General features: G+C 35.2%; 1 protein-coding gene across 1 annotated transcript in view; it reads left to right on the top strand.

Moving 5' to 3' along the window:
* The window catches only part of MDGA2 (MAM domain containing glycosylphosphatidylinositol anchor 2), an 826502-nt gene extending 809383 nt beyond the window's left edge, over nucleotides 1-17119 (top strand). The window contains exons 16-17 of the mRNA XM_047767260.1: nucleotides 11822-11927; nucleotides 15184-17119. Coding sequence (XP_047623216.1) covers nucleotides 11822-11927; nucleotides 15184-15272 — 195 coding nt within the window. The 3' untranslated portion in view covers nucleotides 15273-17119. The remainder of the gene's footprint in view (nucleotides 1-11821; nucleotides 11928-15183) is intronic.
* Nucleotides 17120-18957: the final 1838 nt, after the last annotated feature.

Below are 18957 nucleotides of genomic sequence, written 5' to 3'. Positions count from 1 at the left end.
CTGGAGTCTGAGATGGAAGTGGCAGTTTGCCTCCACCACCCATAGCCCACACAAGAGTTGTGCTGACATGTGCACAGAGAAAAATATTCCTATGGTAGTCCCACCCCTCTTTGTCTTGCCCTCCCCAACAATGACACCTTGCTTCTACTGTGGGCCTGGGCCTCCTCCTGCACTCCCTCACCTGTAGTGCTCCACTCTCCAGTTTGTGGAGTACCACTCCCTAGCCCCTCAGGCTCTCTCCACATAGCCAAGCCTAGCCATCTCCCTGTATTTGACTTTAAAAGTGTGATTCTCAGTGACCAGCTGCCAACCGAGTGTCTCAGGCTGTTGTGTGCCAGGCGGTGGTACGGATGGTTTATGTGGCTGTCTCTCTGCTTTTCCCTCGTCCATTCAACTGCTGAGCTTTTTTCTGAAGCTTTGAGGTTCCCCTACCTCCCTGCCAATCGATCTCCCCATTAATTAGGTGGCCTTCCAGAGTTCAGGTTCCTTCCCTTTTTCACAGCTCCCTCTCAGGAATGCTGAATCCCTTTTTGCACCCTCTTCTCTCTCTCTTTTTTCTTTTTTTTCCTTTTGTTCTAACCAATTATATGGAGGGTTTCTTGCCCTTTTTGGAGCTTTAAGGTCTTCTGCCAGTGTTCAGTAGATGTTTTGGTTCCCATCTTTCTACCTATAGGTCTTTTTTTTTTTTTTATGTGTTTGTGGGAGAAGTTAAGTCGCCTACAAACATCTTACTCCTTTGCCATCTTGATCCCTCTCCCAAATATCACATTTTTATGTGGGGTCTCTATATTCCTTTTTCTGAGATATTTCTAGTTCCATTGTATAAGGACTTTCTTTTACTTCATAAGTCTTGCCTATTCAGGGAAACCCAACTGCACAATTCTACCCCATATTTTTTATAAATTTTATTTTTTTCAAGTTTCTTGTTATTTTGAACTTTTTCAAAGTATTTTTTTTCCTCAAGAGTCATTTATAACCTATCAAGGTTTTCAAAATCTTGCACTGTTATGTGATGCCTACCAGAAAAGCATGGCAGAAACTGAATGGAATACATCACCATATAAATTAAGTTGTGAGACGTTTTAGTATTATTCAAACATAGATTTGTGGCATCCTAGGATGTCTTTAATTCAAGTAAAAGGATATATCTTATGTCATAGTTTTAAATGATATAAGTGATTTTGAGCCTCTGTTACACTGACACATTTTATCTTGTTTTATTTGGAGTTCTATGCCTTTAAATTAGTTTAATCTATAAACCATTTAAAAAAACAACCACTTTCAAAGTCCTTTGTCTAAATGTGGCCATTTAGTTTGCTTAGCTGAAAATAAGTTTGCTTTTCCAGGCAAATAGAAGTTTTCTCTACTGAAATTTATTTTGTGGCTGTTTTTAATATTAATTTTGCATGATAAGTGCTTGTGATGAAAATATATTTTGCTGGACTTGGAAGGATTAGGGTAAAATTTAAAAAAAAACCTAATATAACATTAGTCTTAGAATGTCAGTCCTATTTTATATCCTACACCAAGGAAAAATTTTAATTATCCTTCTTAATGCTGCTTTCATAGTACATGCCAGACATTTTCTGGGGGAAAAGTATAGAGATATTATCAGACTGCCTTTACATTTTCTTAGTTATAGGTGAAAAGAAATCTGGAGCTCTCTTCTCATACCTCAAAGATATGGAAGCAAGTTTTGAGTCAGTTTTTATTCAATCACACAAATCCTTAACATTAAATAGGAATTGGAACAGAGATTGTAGTTATCTCATTACATCATACTGCCTCATGTTTACCTAAGAATAATAATAATCTGGAAACTATTATCCTCCTTAGTAGACTTTGCATGCTCATGTAGATACATACATGGAATTGTAAGACAAATTGCAGGGCAATTATAGAGACATGATGATGGCTCCAGAAGTAAGAATTGAAAACATTTTCTAACTGTAGTTCACAGTGCAATCTATTTCTTTCTGCTTGTGCCGACAGCCAAAATCTCATGTTATTATTTCAGATTAGAAGCTTTGACAAACAACTGACATTTATCCAGCAAGTTGGACTGGCAGAATCTTGTGAAGTAAATTATTAATATTTTTTATAGTTTCCCCAGAGAAAAAGCTTAGGCTACCCACCTGGTTTATTATGTTACCACTCTTCAAATCTCTTCTGTACTGGTTAAGGAGAGTTTTTCTGCTCTTTGAAGGTAAGGTGGGGTGGCGGGGGAAGGATAGTTCAATTATTTGCTGAACCAGTAATGAAATAAAGGTAAAATTATTAATGTTAAAAGCTATTTTCAAATTTATTCATATCCTGAAGTTTTTCCAAGTGATGTACACTGCCAGTTTTCAGACTGCATTCTAAGGCTTTGGCTTTGCTTCAGCAGTAACAATCAGAAACAAAGTGTATCTTGTCAGGAAAAAAACATTTTCAGAAGGCACCATTAATGTTGCGGTCAGATCATCAGAAGTGTGTTTTAATGTTTGACTCTCCATCTCCCCATCTACTTTTACTCATTAGTGCTGCATGTTGCTCTTCCTTTCTGAGAAATTATATCTGAACATAAGCTTTAATAGCATCATATCTATCTCTCTCTTTTTTTGTCTTTTTGTCTTTTTTAGGGCTACACCCACAGCATATGGTGGTTCCCAGGCTAGGGTCCAATCAGAGCTGTAGCCACCAGCCTACACCACAGCAACGCCAGATTTGAGTCATGTCTGCAATGTACACCACAGCTCACGGCAATGCTGGATCCTCAACCAGTGAGCGAGGCCAGGGATCGAACCCTCAACCTCATGGTTTTTAGTTTGATTCACTTCTGCTGTGCCATAATGGGAACTTCCTATCTATCTTTATGTTGATATCTATATCTATATGCTTTAAAGCATTATAATAAATCTAAGAAACTGTCAGTTGACTTGAAACAATTTTGCTGGATAAGCAATGGGATCCTGCTGTGTAGCATTGGGAACTATGGCTGGTCACTTGTGATGGAGCACGATAATGTGAGAAAAAAGAATGTAGACATATATTTGTGACTTGGTCACCTTGCCATGCAGTAGAAAATTGACAGAACACATTAAATCAGCTATAATGGAAAAAATAAAAATCATTATAAAAATAATTGTGCAGTATAATTCTAATACAGAAATACAAATATTTTTTAAACTTCCACTTGAATTTACCCAAGAGGAATTAATTTTTTTGTCATGCAGTATTTCTTGCATATTAAGCTTGCTGAACTGCATGCACACACTGTGAAAACATTACAATTTTAAACTTGTCATTTCAGTTAAAGGAAATAATTTTGAATAAGATTAATGTGGTTGTACGTGAAGTACAAGTTTTGCATAAGTCCTCTTTCAGGAGCCCCAAACTTCAGCATTTTCTCTCCAAGAATCTAGATGACATTAATTCCTTCTTCAAGGCAATTATACCAAATGCAATTCAGAAGTATTGAAGAGGAAAAGAACATAGTCTTATGCTTGGAATGTAATAGTAATCAGAATCATGATGGCACTTCATAAAAATATGACATAATTTAACCTATTAAACTAGAAAGCATTTCTTCTCTGAGTGAAAATAATTCAGATATTATTCACTGTATACAGAGCACATCTTCCAAGATGAGATACATCATATTATAATGCACTGTTATAGTTGATCACTTCTATATTTGAGAGAAAGATATTTGTAACTAAAGATTTACTTTTAAAAGCACTTGAAAGTTTGGTCAAGCTACATTATTTAAATTTAATATCTCTATATCTTATTTATATTATCTCCCTCAGAGTCAAAAACAGTATAAAGGAAAAAGTATCCCTCTAGGTTTTAGTCTAAAAGCCATTTATAATTCTTTTAGAATCTATAAATTATGTTATAATAATTTATATAGCATAGCAGTTGGACTTCAGAACATAGAAAAACAAAAAATAAATATTTCTAGAGGAGTTCCCGTCATGGCGCAGTGGTTAACGAATCCAACTAGGAACCATGAGGTTGCGGGTTCCGTCCCTGCCCTTGCTCAGTGGGTTAACGATCCGGCGTTGCCGTGAGCTGTGGTGTAGGTCGCAGACACGGCTCAGATCCCATGTTGCTGTGGCTCTGGTGTAGGCTGGCAGCTACAGCTCCAATTAGACCCTTAGACTGGGAACCTCCACATGCCGTGGGAGCAGCCCAAGAAATGGCAAAAAGACAAAAAAAAAAATTCTAAAGATAGGATTAAGATGGCAGAGTGCAAGGACTTCTCCCATAAAAGCAACAAAATTACAACCAACTGCTGAATAACCTTCAACAAAATAGACTGCAAACTACTGAAAAAGATATCCTCCTCCAGATGACCAGGAGGAGGCCACATCAAGACAGTAGGAGGGATTATTATGCAATATAAGCAACCCCACACCTGACAGTGGATGGGCCACAGACTGGAAAGTAACAAAATCACAGAGACTCATGCACGGGAGTGAGTTCTGAATTCCATGTCAGGTTCCCATGCTTGGGGATCTGGCATCAAGAGGAGGAGTCCCAGAGCATTTGATGTTAAGGATCAGCAGGGTTTGTGTGCAGAAGCTCCATGGGACTGGAGGAAATGGAGACTGCACTCTTAAAAGGCACACCGACTTTCATTCTCACTGGCTTCCAGTGCAAAACAGAGACTCTATAGGTAGCTGGGTCAGACCTACCTGCTGTTCTTGGAGGATCTCCTTGGAAAACAAGAGGGTGACTGTGGCTCATTGTAGGGGAACAACATTAGAGGCAAAGGTCTCTGGAATAATCAACAGTGTGAGCTCCTTTAGAGGTGGCCATTTTGGAAAAATCTGGCCCCACCTGTTAGGGTTGAGAAACCCCAGGCCAAACAGTAAACTAGGCGGGAACACAGTCCCACCCATCAACAAAAAGGCTGCCTATAGAAGCCCCAAGCACACAGCCACCTCTAATCTCACCCAGAGACAAAACCCCACCCACCAGAGGGATAAGAATCAGTTTCACCTACAGGTGGGCAGACACCAGTCCCTCCTATCAGAAAGCCTACAGTAAGCCCCTGTACCAACTTCAGCCACAATGGGGCAGACATCAGATGCAAGGTAGGCTGCAACTGTATTTATTGCAAAAATGAGACCACACCAAAAATCAACACAAAATGAAAAGGCAGAGAGTTATGATTCAGATAAGGGAAGAAGAAAAGACCCCAGAAAAATAGCTAAGTGATCTGGAGATTACCAACCTCCATGAGAGAGACTTTAGACTGATGATAGTAAAGATGATTCAAGATCTTGGAAATAAATTGGAGGCAAAGATTGATAAATTACAAGAAACTGAGCAAAGAAATAGAAGATTTAAGGATTAAGGAAGTAGAGATGCAAAATACAGTAACTGAAATAAAAAATTTATTAGAAGCAACCAATAGCAGAATACAGGAGGCAGAAGAATGAATAAGTGAGGTGGAAAAGAAACTAGTAGAAATCACTGTGCAGAATAGAAAAAAGATTGAAAGGAAATGAAAACAATATAAGAGAATTCTGGGACAACATTAAATGCACCATATTATAGGGGTGCCAGAAGGAGGGAGAGAAAGGGCCAGAAAAAATATTTGAAGAGATAATAGCCAAAAACTTCTCTAACATGGGAAAGTAATCACTCACTCAAATCCAAGAAGCGAAACAAGTACCATATAAAATACACCCAAGGAGGAACGCCCTGAGACACATATTAATCAAATTGACCAAAATTAAAGACAAAGAAAAATATTGAAAGGAGCTAGAGAAAAGGAAATATGTATTTATTGAAAATAAAATAACATACAAAGGAACCATAATAAGGTTACTGGCAGATATTTCAGCAGAAACTCTATAGACCAGAAGGGAGTGGCATGATATACTTAAAGTGATGAAAGGAAAAAACCTCCAACCAAGATAACCCAGCAAAGCTCTCATTCAAATTTGAAGGGGGAATCAAAAGCTTTACAGATGCAAAAGCTAAGAGAATTCAGCACCACTAAAACAGCTTTAAAACAAATACTAAAGGAACTTCTCTAAGTGGAAAAGAAAATTCCATAACTAGAAGCAAAAATATTACAAATGACAAGGCTCACCAATAAAGGCATACAAGAGTAAGAAATCATCCACACAGAAATATGCTACCAAAACCAGAAATCATGAGGAGGGTACAAATGCAGGACACTGGAGATGCACTTGCAATTAAGAGACCAACAACTTAAACAGTCTTGTGTATATATATAAACTCCTGTATCAAAACTTGCAATTAAGAGACCAACAACTTAAACAGTCTTGTGTATATATATAAACTCCTATGTCAAAACTTCAGGGTAACTGAAGTATCTGTATACTGTATTTAATTCTACAATAGATACATACACAAATAAGAAAATGCAACCCTAATACAACACTAAGTATAGTCATCAAACCACAAGAGAGGAGAACAAGAAAAGGAAAGAAAAAAGACCAACAAAAGCAAATCTGAAACAGTTAATAAAATGGCAGTAAGAACATTCATATCAGTAATTATCTTAAATGTAAATGGACTATGTGCACCAACTAAAGAACACAGACTGGCTGAATGGATACAAAAACAAGAGCCATATATGCGCTGTCTTCAGGAGACCCACTTCAGTTCTAGGGGCACATACAAATCGAAAGTAAAAGGATAGAAAAAAATACTCCATGCAAATGGAAATCAAAAGAAAGCTGAAATAGCAATACTCTTATCAGACAAAATAGACCTTAAAATAAAGAATATTATAAGGGACAAGGAAGGACATTACATAATGATCAAAGGATCAATCGAAAAAGAGGATATAACAGTTGTAAATATACGTGCACCCAGTATAGGATCACCTCAATATATAGAGCAACTGCTAACAGCCTTAAAAGGAAAAATCAACAACAATACAATAAGAGTAGGGGATTTTAACACCCTGCTTCAAGCAATACACAAATCATACAGACAGAAAAATCAACAAGGAAACATGGGCCTCAAGTGATGCATTAGACCAGATGAACTTAATAGATAATTACAGAATATTCCAAACAAAAGCAGCAGACTATACATTCTTCTCAAGTGCATATAGAACGTTCTCTAGGACAGATCACCTTCTTGGCCACAAATCAAGCCTTGGTAAATTTAAGAAAATTGAAACCGTATCAAGCATCTTTTCTGATCACAACTCTATATGACTGGCAATCAACCACAAGGAAATAACTGCAAAAAAACCCACAAACACATGCAGACTAAAAAACATTCTACCAGGGAGTTCCCGTCATGGTGCAGTGGTTAACGAATCCGACTAGGAACCATGAGGTTGCGGGTTCGGTCCCTGCCCTTGCTCAGTGGGTTAAGGATCCGGCGTTGCCGTGAGCTGTGGTGTAGGTCACAGACATGGCTCGGATCCTGCATTGCTGTGGCTCTGGCGTAGGCTGGCAGCTACAGCTCTGATTCCACCCCTAGCCTGGGAACCTCCATATGCCGTGGGAGCAGCCCAAAGAAATAGCAAAAAGACAAAAAAAAAAAAAATTCTACCAAATAACCAATGGATTACTGAAGAAATCAAACAGGAATTTAAAAAATAGCTAGAAGGAAATGACAACAAAGACACAACAATCCAAAACCAATGGGATCCAGCAAAAGCAGTTCTAAGAGGGAAATTTATAGCAATACAAACCTACCACAGAAAACAAGAAGAAATCTCAAATAAACAACCTAACTTTACACCTAAAGCAACTAGAGAGAGAACAGACAAAATCCAAAGTTAGCAGAGGAAATCATAATGATCAAGCAGAAATAAATGACATAGAAATGAAGAAAACCATAGAAAAGATCAATGAAACTGAAAGCTGGTTCTCTGAAAAGATCAACAAAATTGATAAACCCTTAGCCAGACTCATCAAGAAAAATAGAAAGAGGACTCAAATCAATAAAATTAGAAATGAAAGAGGAGATGTTATAATGGACAACAGAGAAACACAAAGGATCATAAGAGACTACTACAAGAAACCGTATGCCAATAAAATGGATAACCTGAAAGAAATGGACAAATAAACAAATGAGGCCTAATTAAATTTAAAAGTTTTTGCATGGCAAAAGAAACCCTAAACAAAACAAAAAGTGAACCAACGGAATGGAAGAAAATATTTGCAAATGAAGTGACTGACAAGGGATTAATCTCTAAAATATGTAAACACCTCCTACAACTCAATACCAAAAAACAAAAAAACCCATCAAAAAATGTGCAGAAGATCTAAACAGACAATTCTCCAAAGAAGACATACAGATGGCCAAAAAACACAGGAAAGTATCTTAACATCGCTAATTTTTAGAGAAATGCAAATCAGAACTACCATGAGGCACCACCTTGCACCAGCCAAAATGGACATCACCAAAAAGTCTACAAACAATAAGTTCTGGAGAGAGTGTGGAGAAAAGGGAACCCTCTTACACTATTGGTGGGAATTTAAATTGGTACAACCACTACGGAAAACAGTAGGCAGATTCCTCAAAACCTAAAAATAGAATTACCATTTGATCCAGAAATCCCACTCCTGGGCATCTAACCAGAGAAAACCATGACTCGAAAAGACACATATACACCCAATGTTCATTACAGGACTATCTACAGTAGCCAAGACATGGAATCAACCTAAATGTCCATTGACAGAGGAATGGATAAAAGAAGATGTGGTACATAAACACAATGGAATGTTACTCTGCCATAAAAAGGAATGACATACTGGCATCTGCAGCAACATGGATGGACCTAGAAATTATCATGCTAAATGAAGTTAGACAGTGGGACAAACGTCATATGTTTTCACTTACATGTGGGATCTAAAAAAAGGATACAGTGAACTTAGCAGAACAGAAACTGACTCACAGACTTTGAAAAACTTAACGGTTACCAAAAAGACAGTTCGCAGTGGGTGGGGAGAGACAGGCTGTGGGTTTGCGATAGAAATGTTGCAAAATTGGGTTGCGATGATCATTGTACAACAATAAATATAATAAAATTCATTGAAAAATATAACCCATGTCTTTTCAATAATAACCTGCTATGGAAATTAAAAGAAAATAGACACACCATATGGTACTTTTTTTTTTCCTTCTTTTTTGTCTGCAGTGCACCCAGAGCATATGGAGGTTCCCAGCCTAGGGGTGGAATCAGAGCTGTAGCTGCCAGCCTACGCTACAGCCACAGCAATGCCAAATTCAAGCCATGTCTGTGACCTACACCACTGCTCATGGCAATTCTGTGTCCTTAATCCACCGAGTGAGGTGAGGGATCGAACCTGCATCCTCATGGATGCTAGTCAGATTTGTTTCTGCTGAGCCACTACAGGAACTCTGTTACCTTTTTCTTTCTTCAAGTTGAAATAGTACCCTGAGGAAACGATGCTTTGTCTCTAGCCTATTGGATTGGATCCCCTATCACAAGATGATATCACAAGATGTCAAATTTAAATCACCAATTATAACTATACAAAGAGTCTGATTGTCAGAAGCTATTTTTATCATCCCAGTTACTACTAATGCTCTGATTTATTTCCACATAATTACTAAAATGCTCCTACGCTTATATGGAAAGCTATCAACTTTATTCAGTGACAAATATATTATTTATAATTGTGCAGATAACAATACATACTCATTAAATTGCTATATCCATAAAATGGAATATCCTATAGTAATTAAGATGACTTCTCCTTTTCTATATTTAGTGCTCTTGAATTTTTATACCATCTTTAAAAAAAAAAGCAAAAAATCAAACAAACTCCTCTTTCATAATTGAAATAGTCCTCTGAGGTCTTTTTAGCCCCTACCTGGATACTTTCCAAAACACTTAGGATACTTTCCACCGTCCTAAGTCAAATGCAAGTCATCATTTCCAGGTAGACAAAGTCATACTTCATTGCTAATTCTGAGGATTGAGAATTCATACAGTGCCAACTTAATTCTAAATATTTTAACTCTGGCCTGCTATTTTATTTTGTCTTCAGTGATACAAGATATAGTGGATGCTTTTCAAAGAAATGGCTTTGGACACTCTTTATTAATTATCTCAACATAGATATAGTAATATAATAATAAAACTTCTCAAACCTTTTTCTCCTATAAAATCATGAAAGTTATTCTTATGGACTATATTTCAATGGGGGAAAAAACTCAATACAAATGTTGGTACTAAGTCCTCTACTCTCCTATTTATTATAGCTTTTGACTGATAAAATTATGATAGCATACCAGAGAACAATAGATCAACTTCACAAATGTAGCCTAAGTTCTCTGAAAATCACCAGAAATTTGCCTTTAATAAGTCATATTAAGGAGTTCCCTAGAGGTTCAGCAGGTTAATTTTCTGGCATTGTCATTGCTGTGGCGTGGATTCAATCCCTGGCCCAGGAACTTCTTCATGTCTCAGGCACAGCCAAAATAAAAGGAAAAAAAAGAGTCATATTAAGATACTTTAAAAGACAAAAATGAAACCAAAATTTTTGACATTGATAAAAATAGATGCAAACTGTTACATTTAGAATGGGTAAGTGATGTGGTCCTGCTGTACAGCACAGGAAACTATGTCCAATCATTTCTGATAGAACATGATGGAAAATATTATGAGAAAAAGAATGTGTGTGTGTGTGTATGTATGTATATATGTATATATATATATAATAAGCGGGTCACTTTGCTGCATAGCAGAAGTTAACAGAACATTGTAAATCAACCATAATAAAAGTTTTTAAGAAAAAATAAGCTACAAAATGTTAAAAATAGACTTATTCTAACTTTAAGTAAATAAGGCTAGAAATTGTATTAAAATGGACACATTAGCTTGATGTTGAAGAAACTATTAAACTAATTTTTCTTCGGATATAACAAACTAGGTATTTCCTTTGTGTATGTCAAAATTTTTCTAGGTCTATACTCATTAAATGCATAGCTTAACTTTTTAAGTATTAACAGGATGAAAGGTTTTACTGGAAGCAAGGAATAATTGCGAGGTAAGACATTTTAAAAGACTGTTATTTCTATAAAAATTATATTAAAAGTTGCTAATGATTCTTACATTGTCCTGTATCCAGAACTTAGTAATGAGTGGAGACTGATTTCATTCATGTATTCTTTCAACACTAATGTACTAAGCCTTAGTGCCAACTACTATTATAGATACTGGAAACTCAAAGGTCTACCACCAAATACTCAACATAAGTAAAGCCATGAATATCTTCATATATTTAAAAACAAAATGTCAAAAGTTAAATTATAGAAGTAAATCATAGCATAGATATGGGGAATATGATGAATTTATTCACTGTCTGCAGAAGCTTAAACAATTTAACAAAGAAGTTAAACTCTTATTCTGGGCTTCAGTAAACGTAATACTGTTGCAAAGAATCTGGAACTGATTCATCCATAAAATATTTCTAGGAAACCAGTGTTATGAGATATGTTTAAGAACATTGGAAAGACTCTATTTCAGAAAAATATTTCAGGGAAAAATTTGTCCTTACCCCTGAAAACAAAATGTGATAGTATTTGTAATGGTGGTTGTTTCTGTTGTTATTCAGTTAGTTTTAGTTTTGCTTTAAAATCAACACAGAGATTGTGATGTGGAAAACTAGGCTCTACAAGGAAAATCTTATTATTGGTTCTGTTAAAAAGTTTATGTTTTTTATAAGTAACAATTCTAAAGACTGTCAATAATAAATGATGCCAGGATTGTTGTCAATTTTAGGTTTGGCTCAATTTCTCAATGAAAAATTCACCTGAAATCAAAGCTCTGCATTTAGGTTTGTTTCATTCATATTTGTAGCTCATTTTTGAAGGTATTCGAGGTCCTGGCATAGAAGGTGACATTGCCATTGATGACATATCAATTGCTGAAGGAGAATGTGCAAAACAAGACCTAACGACTAAGAGTAAGTGTCTCTTCTTGGATTGGTTTAATGTGATGTTAAAGTAACATAATGACTATTAAACTAATAGTCTAATTGCTAAAACTAACTTATTTTTAGTTTGTTTATTGAGAAATTTCTCATGCACCCTAAAATTTTGTATATATTTTAAAATCAAAGTATTTTAATGCTATATATTTGACCTTAGCGGACCTAAAATAAAATAAAGATAATTTTGACTTAGGTCTGTATAAGGCAAGCACAATTTGATTTTTAATTCATATTTTTGAATATTTTAATTTATATTTTTAATTTCAGAGGATTTTACTTTTATTAAAATATTTGGCTAATCTAGATCCTCAACACATTTATATAGCCATATCTCTTTTTATTTTTTTTTTTGTCTTTTTTTTTTTGCTATTTCTTGGGCCGCTCCCGCGGCATATGGAGGTTCCTAGGCTAGGGGTTGAAACGGAGCTGTAGCTACCAGCCAAGGCCAGAGCCACAGCAACGCTGGATCCAAGCCACGTCTGCAACCTACACCACAGCTCATGGCAACGCCGGATCATTAACCCACTGAGCAAGGGCAGGGACCGAACCCGCAACCTCATGGTTCCTAGTCAGATTCGTTAACCACTGCGCCATGACGGGAACTCCTTTTTTTTTTTTTTTTTCATATCTCTTTTTAGTCCTTCGAGTTTATGAATGTATTTCCTAGGTCTAACTTTTGCCAACCATTTTAAAGATTGAATATTGTCAAAAGTTTTAGTATATATAGTAAATAATGGAGCAGCCTAAGTTTGTTCTGGAATAATTAATTTCTTTCTACCTGTATCACAGTCTTGTTTAGTAATTTGGTTTTACTTTTTATTCTGGTTTGAATATTATGGTTTAACAGTGTTTTCAAATTATTTTTTCACCATAAATCCATTTTTAATAAAAGAGATATAAATAAAAAAATATAGTTCACACAAAAAACATTGAAATTGTATGTTGTTGGGCTCCTTCTCAAAATCCTCATTATATTATTCACCTGAAGGTGAGAAATCTAAAATCATTCCTATGAAAACTTCCTCCATTTGAGGGATTTCCATAGGCCCCACATGGAATCTTTAACTTTGTGGTCACTTAAAGAGGTATGGATCAAACTATATTTACACAAATAACTCAATTATTTAGCACTTACAAAAAAAAAAAAACCTACAAAAATCCATTTTGTATTAAGTCTAAATCAAATCAGAGTCTTTGTTGAGTACAGTGAGAAATGCTTTCAGTCTGGATGTTGAAAATCAGATCTGTATAACTACCCAGTGATTGCTCACAGGACCTGACTTAACTCCATTTTTAAACATTGTTAGAAGACAAAATCTTAAGATTGTGTATATCAATAAGCTGTTTTGCTTATAGTTTTCACCTTCTTGTCATTACACTTAGCATTTCAAGTAACAATTCTGGTAACATTTTCTCCCTGTGTCTGGCTCATTTTTTGCTTTAGACAACTAGTAGTTATACCCATAGGAAGTAGGTTTGTCAGAGGCACAGGAGAGCAAGCATTCTGGGAGTTCCTGTTGTAGCTCAGCAGTAATAAACCCGACTAGTACCATGGGGACACATGTTCTATCCCTAGCCTCACTCAGTGAGTTGGGAATCCAGCATTGCCATGTGCTGCAGTGTAGGTCACAGACACAACTTGGATCCCACACTGCTGTGGTTGTGGCACAGGCGGGCAGCTATAGCTTCGATTCAGCCCCTAGCCTGGGAACTTCCACATGCCCTGGTGAGGCCTAAAAAAGAAAAAAAGGAAAAAGAAAGAAAAGCAATCATTTTCAGGGGAGAACGAATTTCACAACATGAATTAGTGACATTAACTAAAGATAGTTACCACCTTATATGTAATTCTTACATTTTGATAATTAAATCACTGAAAATTATTACAAATCAGATTAAACTTTCCAAATGAGGAAGAAAGAACAGAATTTGCTTCCCTGAAAAGGAGAAAGCAGAAGTGTAGCCCCAGTGAAATGACTATGAAATTCCATAGGCACTTTATTTTTATACAACAGAACATTTTTATAGTCTGCTTTGTTCTCTTAAACTACTAAATCCAGGAAAATGTGTACATTTTAAGTAAGATATAGCTATACTTACTGGAGATATATTTAGCCTCTGTAAATCAGAGGAAACAATTCTAATTAAGCAAAAATATTTTCTTTGGTATGAGAAAATATTCTGTTACGTTATATCTATTTAACTCACTTATTAGTTTTATTTTGATGAATAGTGTTTGATGAATATTAAATTACTGTTTGAACGCAGGATCCTTAGCCCACTTCTCCACAGGGGAACTTCCAAATTAATGTTAATTTCTAAGTACAAAACAAGCTTGGAGGCCAAAAGCCTTGTCCTACCTGCTCAGGTTCCCAGGCCCTCCTGCAGCAGTAAATGCAGTACCATGGCCTACCACGCAGTCAAAAGCTGAAACTATTTGTCTCTTATTTTCAAAGCCCACCTTGGTCCTAGATGAGTGCTGTTTTATAACATAAGCCAGGCGAGTGAATTACTGTGTTTGCCTATGTTAACCCTTCTATGTAAGCTATACATTCTAAGAAGTATCATCTGGACATGAAGTTTACTTGAAATACCAGCTATAGCAGGAATCTCAAGGTGGATTGATGGAAGAGATTTTTTTAGTTAGAATGGACTTCATAATAATTCTAAAAGTTACACTAAGGGCAAAAGTATTTACCCAATTGGTAAATAAAAGACTGATCTAAACATATATAATTCACTGTTTGCAGAAGTTAATTTCTCTCAACATAACATCCCTACCTAGTTTTCATAGAGAGTAGTTTTTCTCTGGGTGATCTTTAAGTGTAAACATTTCTGAGAGCTTAAAGAAAAAAAAAAAAGAAAGCAACCAAGAAAAGAAAAACTGACCTTTTAGATTCCTGAGAATTATCTGTGTGTATGCCTTCATGTGGCTGGCAGAACTCAAATTCACATGAACAGGTTCACCTTCTGAAAAGGTTTTCATAGCACATAATATCTTTTAAAATATGAAAGCATTTTAATTTTATCCAAGGCCTCACCATATATTCCAGTTATTTCCTGTTTTGTCTTGGAAATGAAGCTGATTAATAAAGCAAAAATATATTTTCCACAAACATCTTCCATAAACTGAAACTGTTTTATCAGTTCACCAAAGTTGTACTGGTGGCTACATGGAATACTTATTATCCTTTTTTATTTGTTTCTTGGCATTTATTTTCCTTGTCTTTAGATTCCGTTGATGGTGCTGTTGGAATTTTAGTACATATATGGCTTTTTCCGGTTATCGTCCTCATCTCTATCTTAAGTCCTCGAAGGTGACCTTACCCTGGCAGAGGCTATAAAAGATTCACCAGGCACTAGCATGAAGAAAGAGTCTTTGTAAATGGACACTGAAAAAAACAAACTACCAAAGATTCCTCCACTGACTACTGACTCAAAAATAAAATAATAAAAACAAAATTTTTTTAAGCACTGGGGATAAAAAGACATCATGGAAGTATAACTTATTCCGCACTACATATAGAAGAAAATCTTGACCTGAGTAGAGAAGAGACCTTCAGGTGCTTTTGTGGCTAAAAAAGATTACAGCGTCATCTGGTTGAACTCAGAAAAAAAAAAAAAAAAAAAAAAGCTATAGAAATCCTTGTCAAAGCACAAAGTCATGGCTGGTTTTGTTTCAAATGAATAGTTTGCTTGTTACCATGGAAACCTAATGGCCTGCCAACAAAAACCTCACTGTAAACAGGGTACGTGAAGAGCTGGCATTTATTTTCCTTTTGAGAAGGTTTTGCATAGAGAATTAAATAAATGTAGGCCCTTTTACCTTTGGTTGTTACCCTTCCTTGAAAATAACCCAAACTCAGAATTATTTAAAACATTCATGTTCCTCCCCACCTGATCCCCATCCCACTATTATTATTATTATTATTATTATTTGTTTTCCTCCCATGGCTAAGCTAGATAACTGTATGCTGTCTCTTTTTGCATGCACTACTATCCAGGATGGTAAACCTGGGCTTACATATTACACAGGCTTATCAGAGTTTGCTTGCGGCCACTTGAACACCCAAACTAAGTCATCTGTTCCAACGAAGAAACCAAACCACCATCTTTTATAAATTGCCATGGAAACCAAGTGCCTTCAAAGAAACAAGCCTGAATAATTTTCAACTCAGAAGCTTGCACTGCTAAGAGTGGTTTGTGTAAAACTATTTTATAAACAAACTACAGAGCCTAAATGTGCAAATTACAGGCAAGACAACAAAGCCGCTTCTGAAGAAGAAAGGACCGAAGCTGCTGCGTAAGCCCATGCAGACGAGATATTTATTGTTTGACCTCCTAGACAGCCATGGCCTTTCGGCTTATTGTCCATTAGAAAATAACTTCCACTGAGACCAGACATGGGAGCAACACTTTTTTCTTCCAGGTTATTAAATGGGTCAACCAGAGCAAAAGGTTGTTAAGATAATACTTAGCGCAGAAGGTGGTTAAAAGCAAGAGTGATTTTTTTCACTCTAACCTCCATTTGAAATGAAATTGGTCCTAGCTTTAGAGGGAACAAGAAAATGTTTGTGATTGCAGTGCATACAAACTCTACAGCGGAACTGGGCCTGAAAAATCTGGCTTTATTCTAAACACTGAGGGTAATATGCCTCTGCCCTTTAGTCAGACTCTGTGCAAATTGTGAAATATTATTTTATTATTTTACCAAGATTAAAAAAACACTTTTACAAAAAAACAAAAATGTGTAAAAATGATTTTGAGCTACCTGAGGACAAATCATACCTTTAGCCAGCCAGTTTTCCAATGCATTGTAAATTTCACTTAAACCTGTTGGTTATGAAAATTTGAAGATCTTTTTCCTTAAATTATCTCAGCTTTTAACTTCATTTAAAAAGACTTTTGTCTAAAGAAGAATACTATTATTATTTTCTTTCAACACCCCAGGATTTAAAAAAAAAAAACTGATATGCAAGTAATTGGGATATAAGCATTAAATTATAACATTTGCAAATATTAATATAAAAAGCACAACAAAATGTAGAAAAATGACAAAGCTTGATTTTTTAAAAAAATTCTGTAGAAATGTTTGTGCAAATTCAGTAATTCAACTTAAAAGATAATTTTACAGCTATGTTCAATAAAGCCTCTTTCCAGGTAAGGTATGAAAAGCGGTATGTGTGTTTGTTGAACAATGTTCACTTATCACCAAAATGAGAACAGTTATACAGTTTATTGGTTATGTTACCATGGGATAAGTCTTTACTACTTCATATACCTTAATGTCTTCAAAAAGAAATTTTCATAGGAAATCCCTGATGTACTCTCTCTTATTTGTAATACATGTAAAAAAAAGTCAAGCTTTTGAAGGGAATATATGAAACAAAATGAACTAGGAATTTAATGTGTATTTTCATAGTTAAAGAGGAGACCAGTCTGAATGTGTAGGTAGTAATGGAATTGAGCTAAATCAAGTTCCTTAAATTAAATAGAATAAAAAAGTTTTATAACTTATTTGAACAAATCAGGCATATAAAAAAATTTCAAAATTGAAGTCATGCATCTATTTTATCAAACCAAAGCGATTAAAGCAAATGATATTTGAGACAAGTAGCTTAATATTTAGTAAATCTCCCTTTACCTTGACTTGCATTTAAATGTGGCAATTTACCACTTATTTTCACTATCCCATATTAGCAGATCTTATTTTTAAGTTGATTTTCTCCAAACTCATTTCTGATAAAATCAATAAAATTGTTCTAGATCGAAAGAGAGGCTTAACTCATTGCCATCTTCTTTCCTTGATCTTTGTTTGAATGAGGCTTTTGCAAGAAACAAAAAAATATGCATTCAGAATTGGAGATACATATGTCCATTCCAGGAAAACAATCAAGTCTTTTCTCCCCAGCATCCTGCATAAAAAAAATTGCTATAAGCAAAAAATTCAATTCTACTACTAAACATTCATAAAATCCTCAAGTCTTTCCATAACCTTTCACACAATAAGAATATACAAGCCTTCAGAAGTTCATGAGAACTGGCTGGTACTTCAAAAAGTATTTTTGATTAAATGTTTGAGAAATTGTGGGTGACTATTAAGAACAAAAGGGGGTAATCAGAAGAACTGCAAAGCAATTAGATTTATTGATATGGTAAAACATTAAAATATATAACTCAAATAGGTTCTGAATCACTTATATATAAACCAAAAAATTTAGAATCAATGTTTTTTACTCCAGATCAAATGTTTAGTTGCTTTAATCGAAAGGTAATGGATAAAAATGCAGAATTTTTTAAAGGTTGGCATAAGTAAAATGTGATTTGTTAAGTATTCCCTTCTTTAACATTAGTTATAATAATGACAACTTTACTGCACTTACCTGTTTACCAACTGCCTTCTTTTTCCTAATATTTTTTGTATATGAGTTGAACTCTCCAATATATTCCCATTTTCCTCTTTGATAATCCATTTTAAGCGTAATTTATGCCAATATTTTGTTGTTGTTGTTCTTTCATAGGAAGGCATTAGGCAATGGAGCTTTTTTTAATTTCCTGGGAGAAAGATTATACCATGTAATCTCCTGTTAGTTGTTGATCCCAATTAATTAGGAGCATTATTCTGTTTCACCAGTTGAAAGATGCTTATTTCTGCACATTTTAACATCTTTTTAATCAGGCCTATGTTAACTACAAGTACCAGCATTTCTGTATAACGGCATATAAAATAATTGTGCATCCTAAAACCGATGGCATCTTAGTTATTGAAATCCACCAAAGTTTCCAAAAGTGTCAAATTATACCCAATGTTATTACTTTTCAATAGTAATAATATCCCCTTCATGTTTGTAAGATTCATATTAAATATTTATTGAATACACATTATTTTAAAAATAACTTTTATTTTGTGCTTTTAACAAAATCTTTCTTTCCTCACATACATTATACACATACCTAGCCCTGCTTTCTTTTTTTCTTTTGTTTCTGCTAACTATTTTTTATTTCC

The sequence above is a fragment of the Phacochoerus africanus genome, chromosome 2 (assembly GCF_016906955.1).
Source record: "Phacochoerus africanus isolate WHEZ1 chromosome 2, ROS_Pafr_v1, whole genome shotgun sequence".
Classification (NCBI taxonomy): domain Eukaryota; kingdom Metazoa; phylum Chordata; class Mammalia; order Artiodactyla; family Suidae; genus Phacochoerus; species Phacochoerus africanus.
This window is presented reverse-complemented; position numbering and strand designations above follow the sequence as displayed.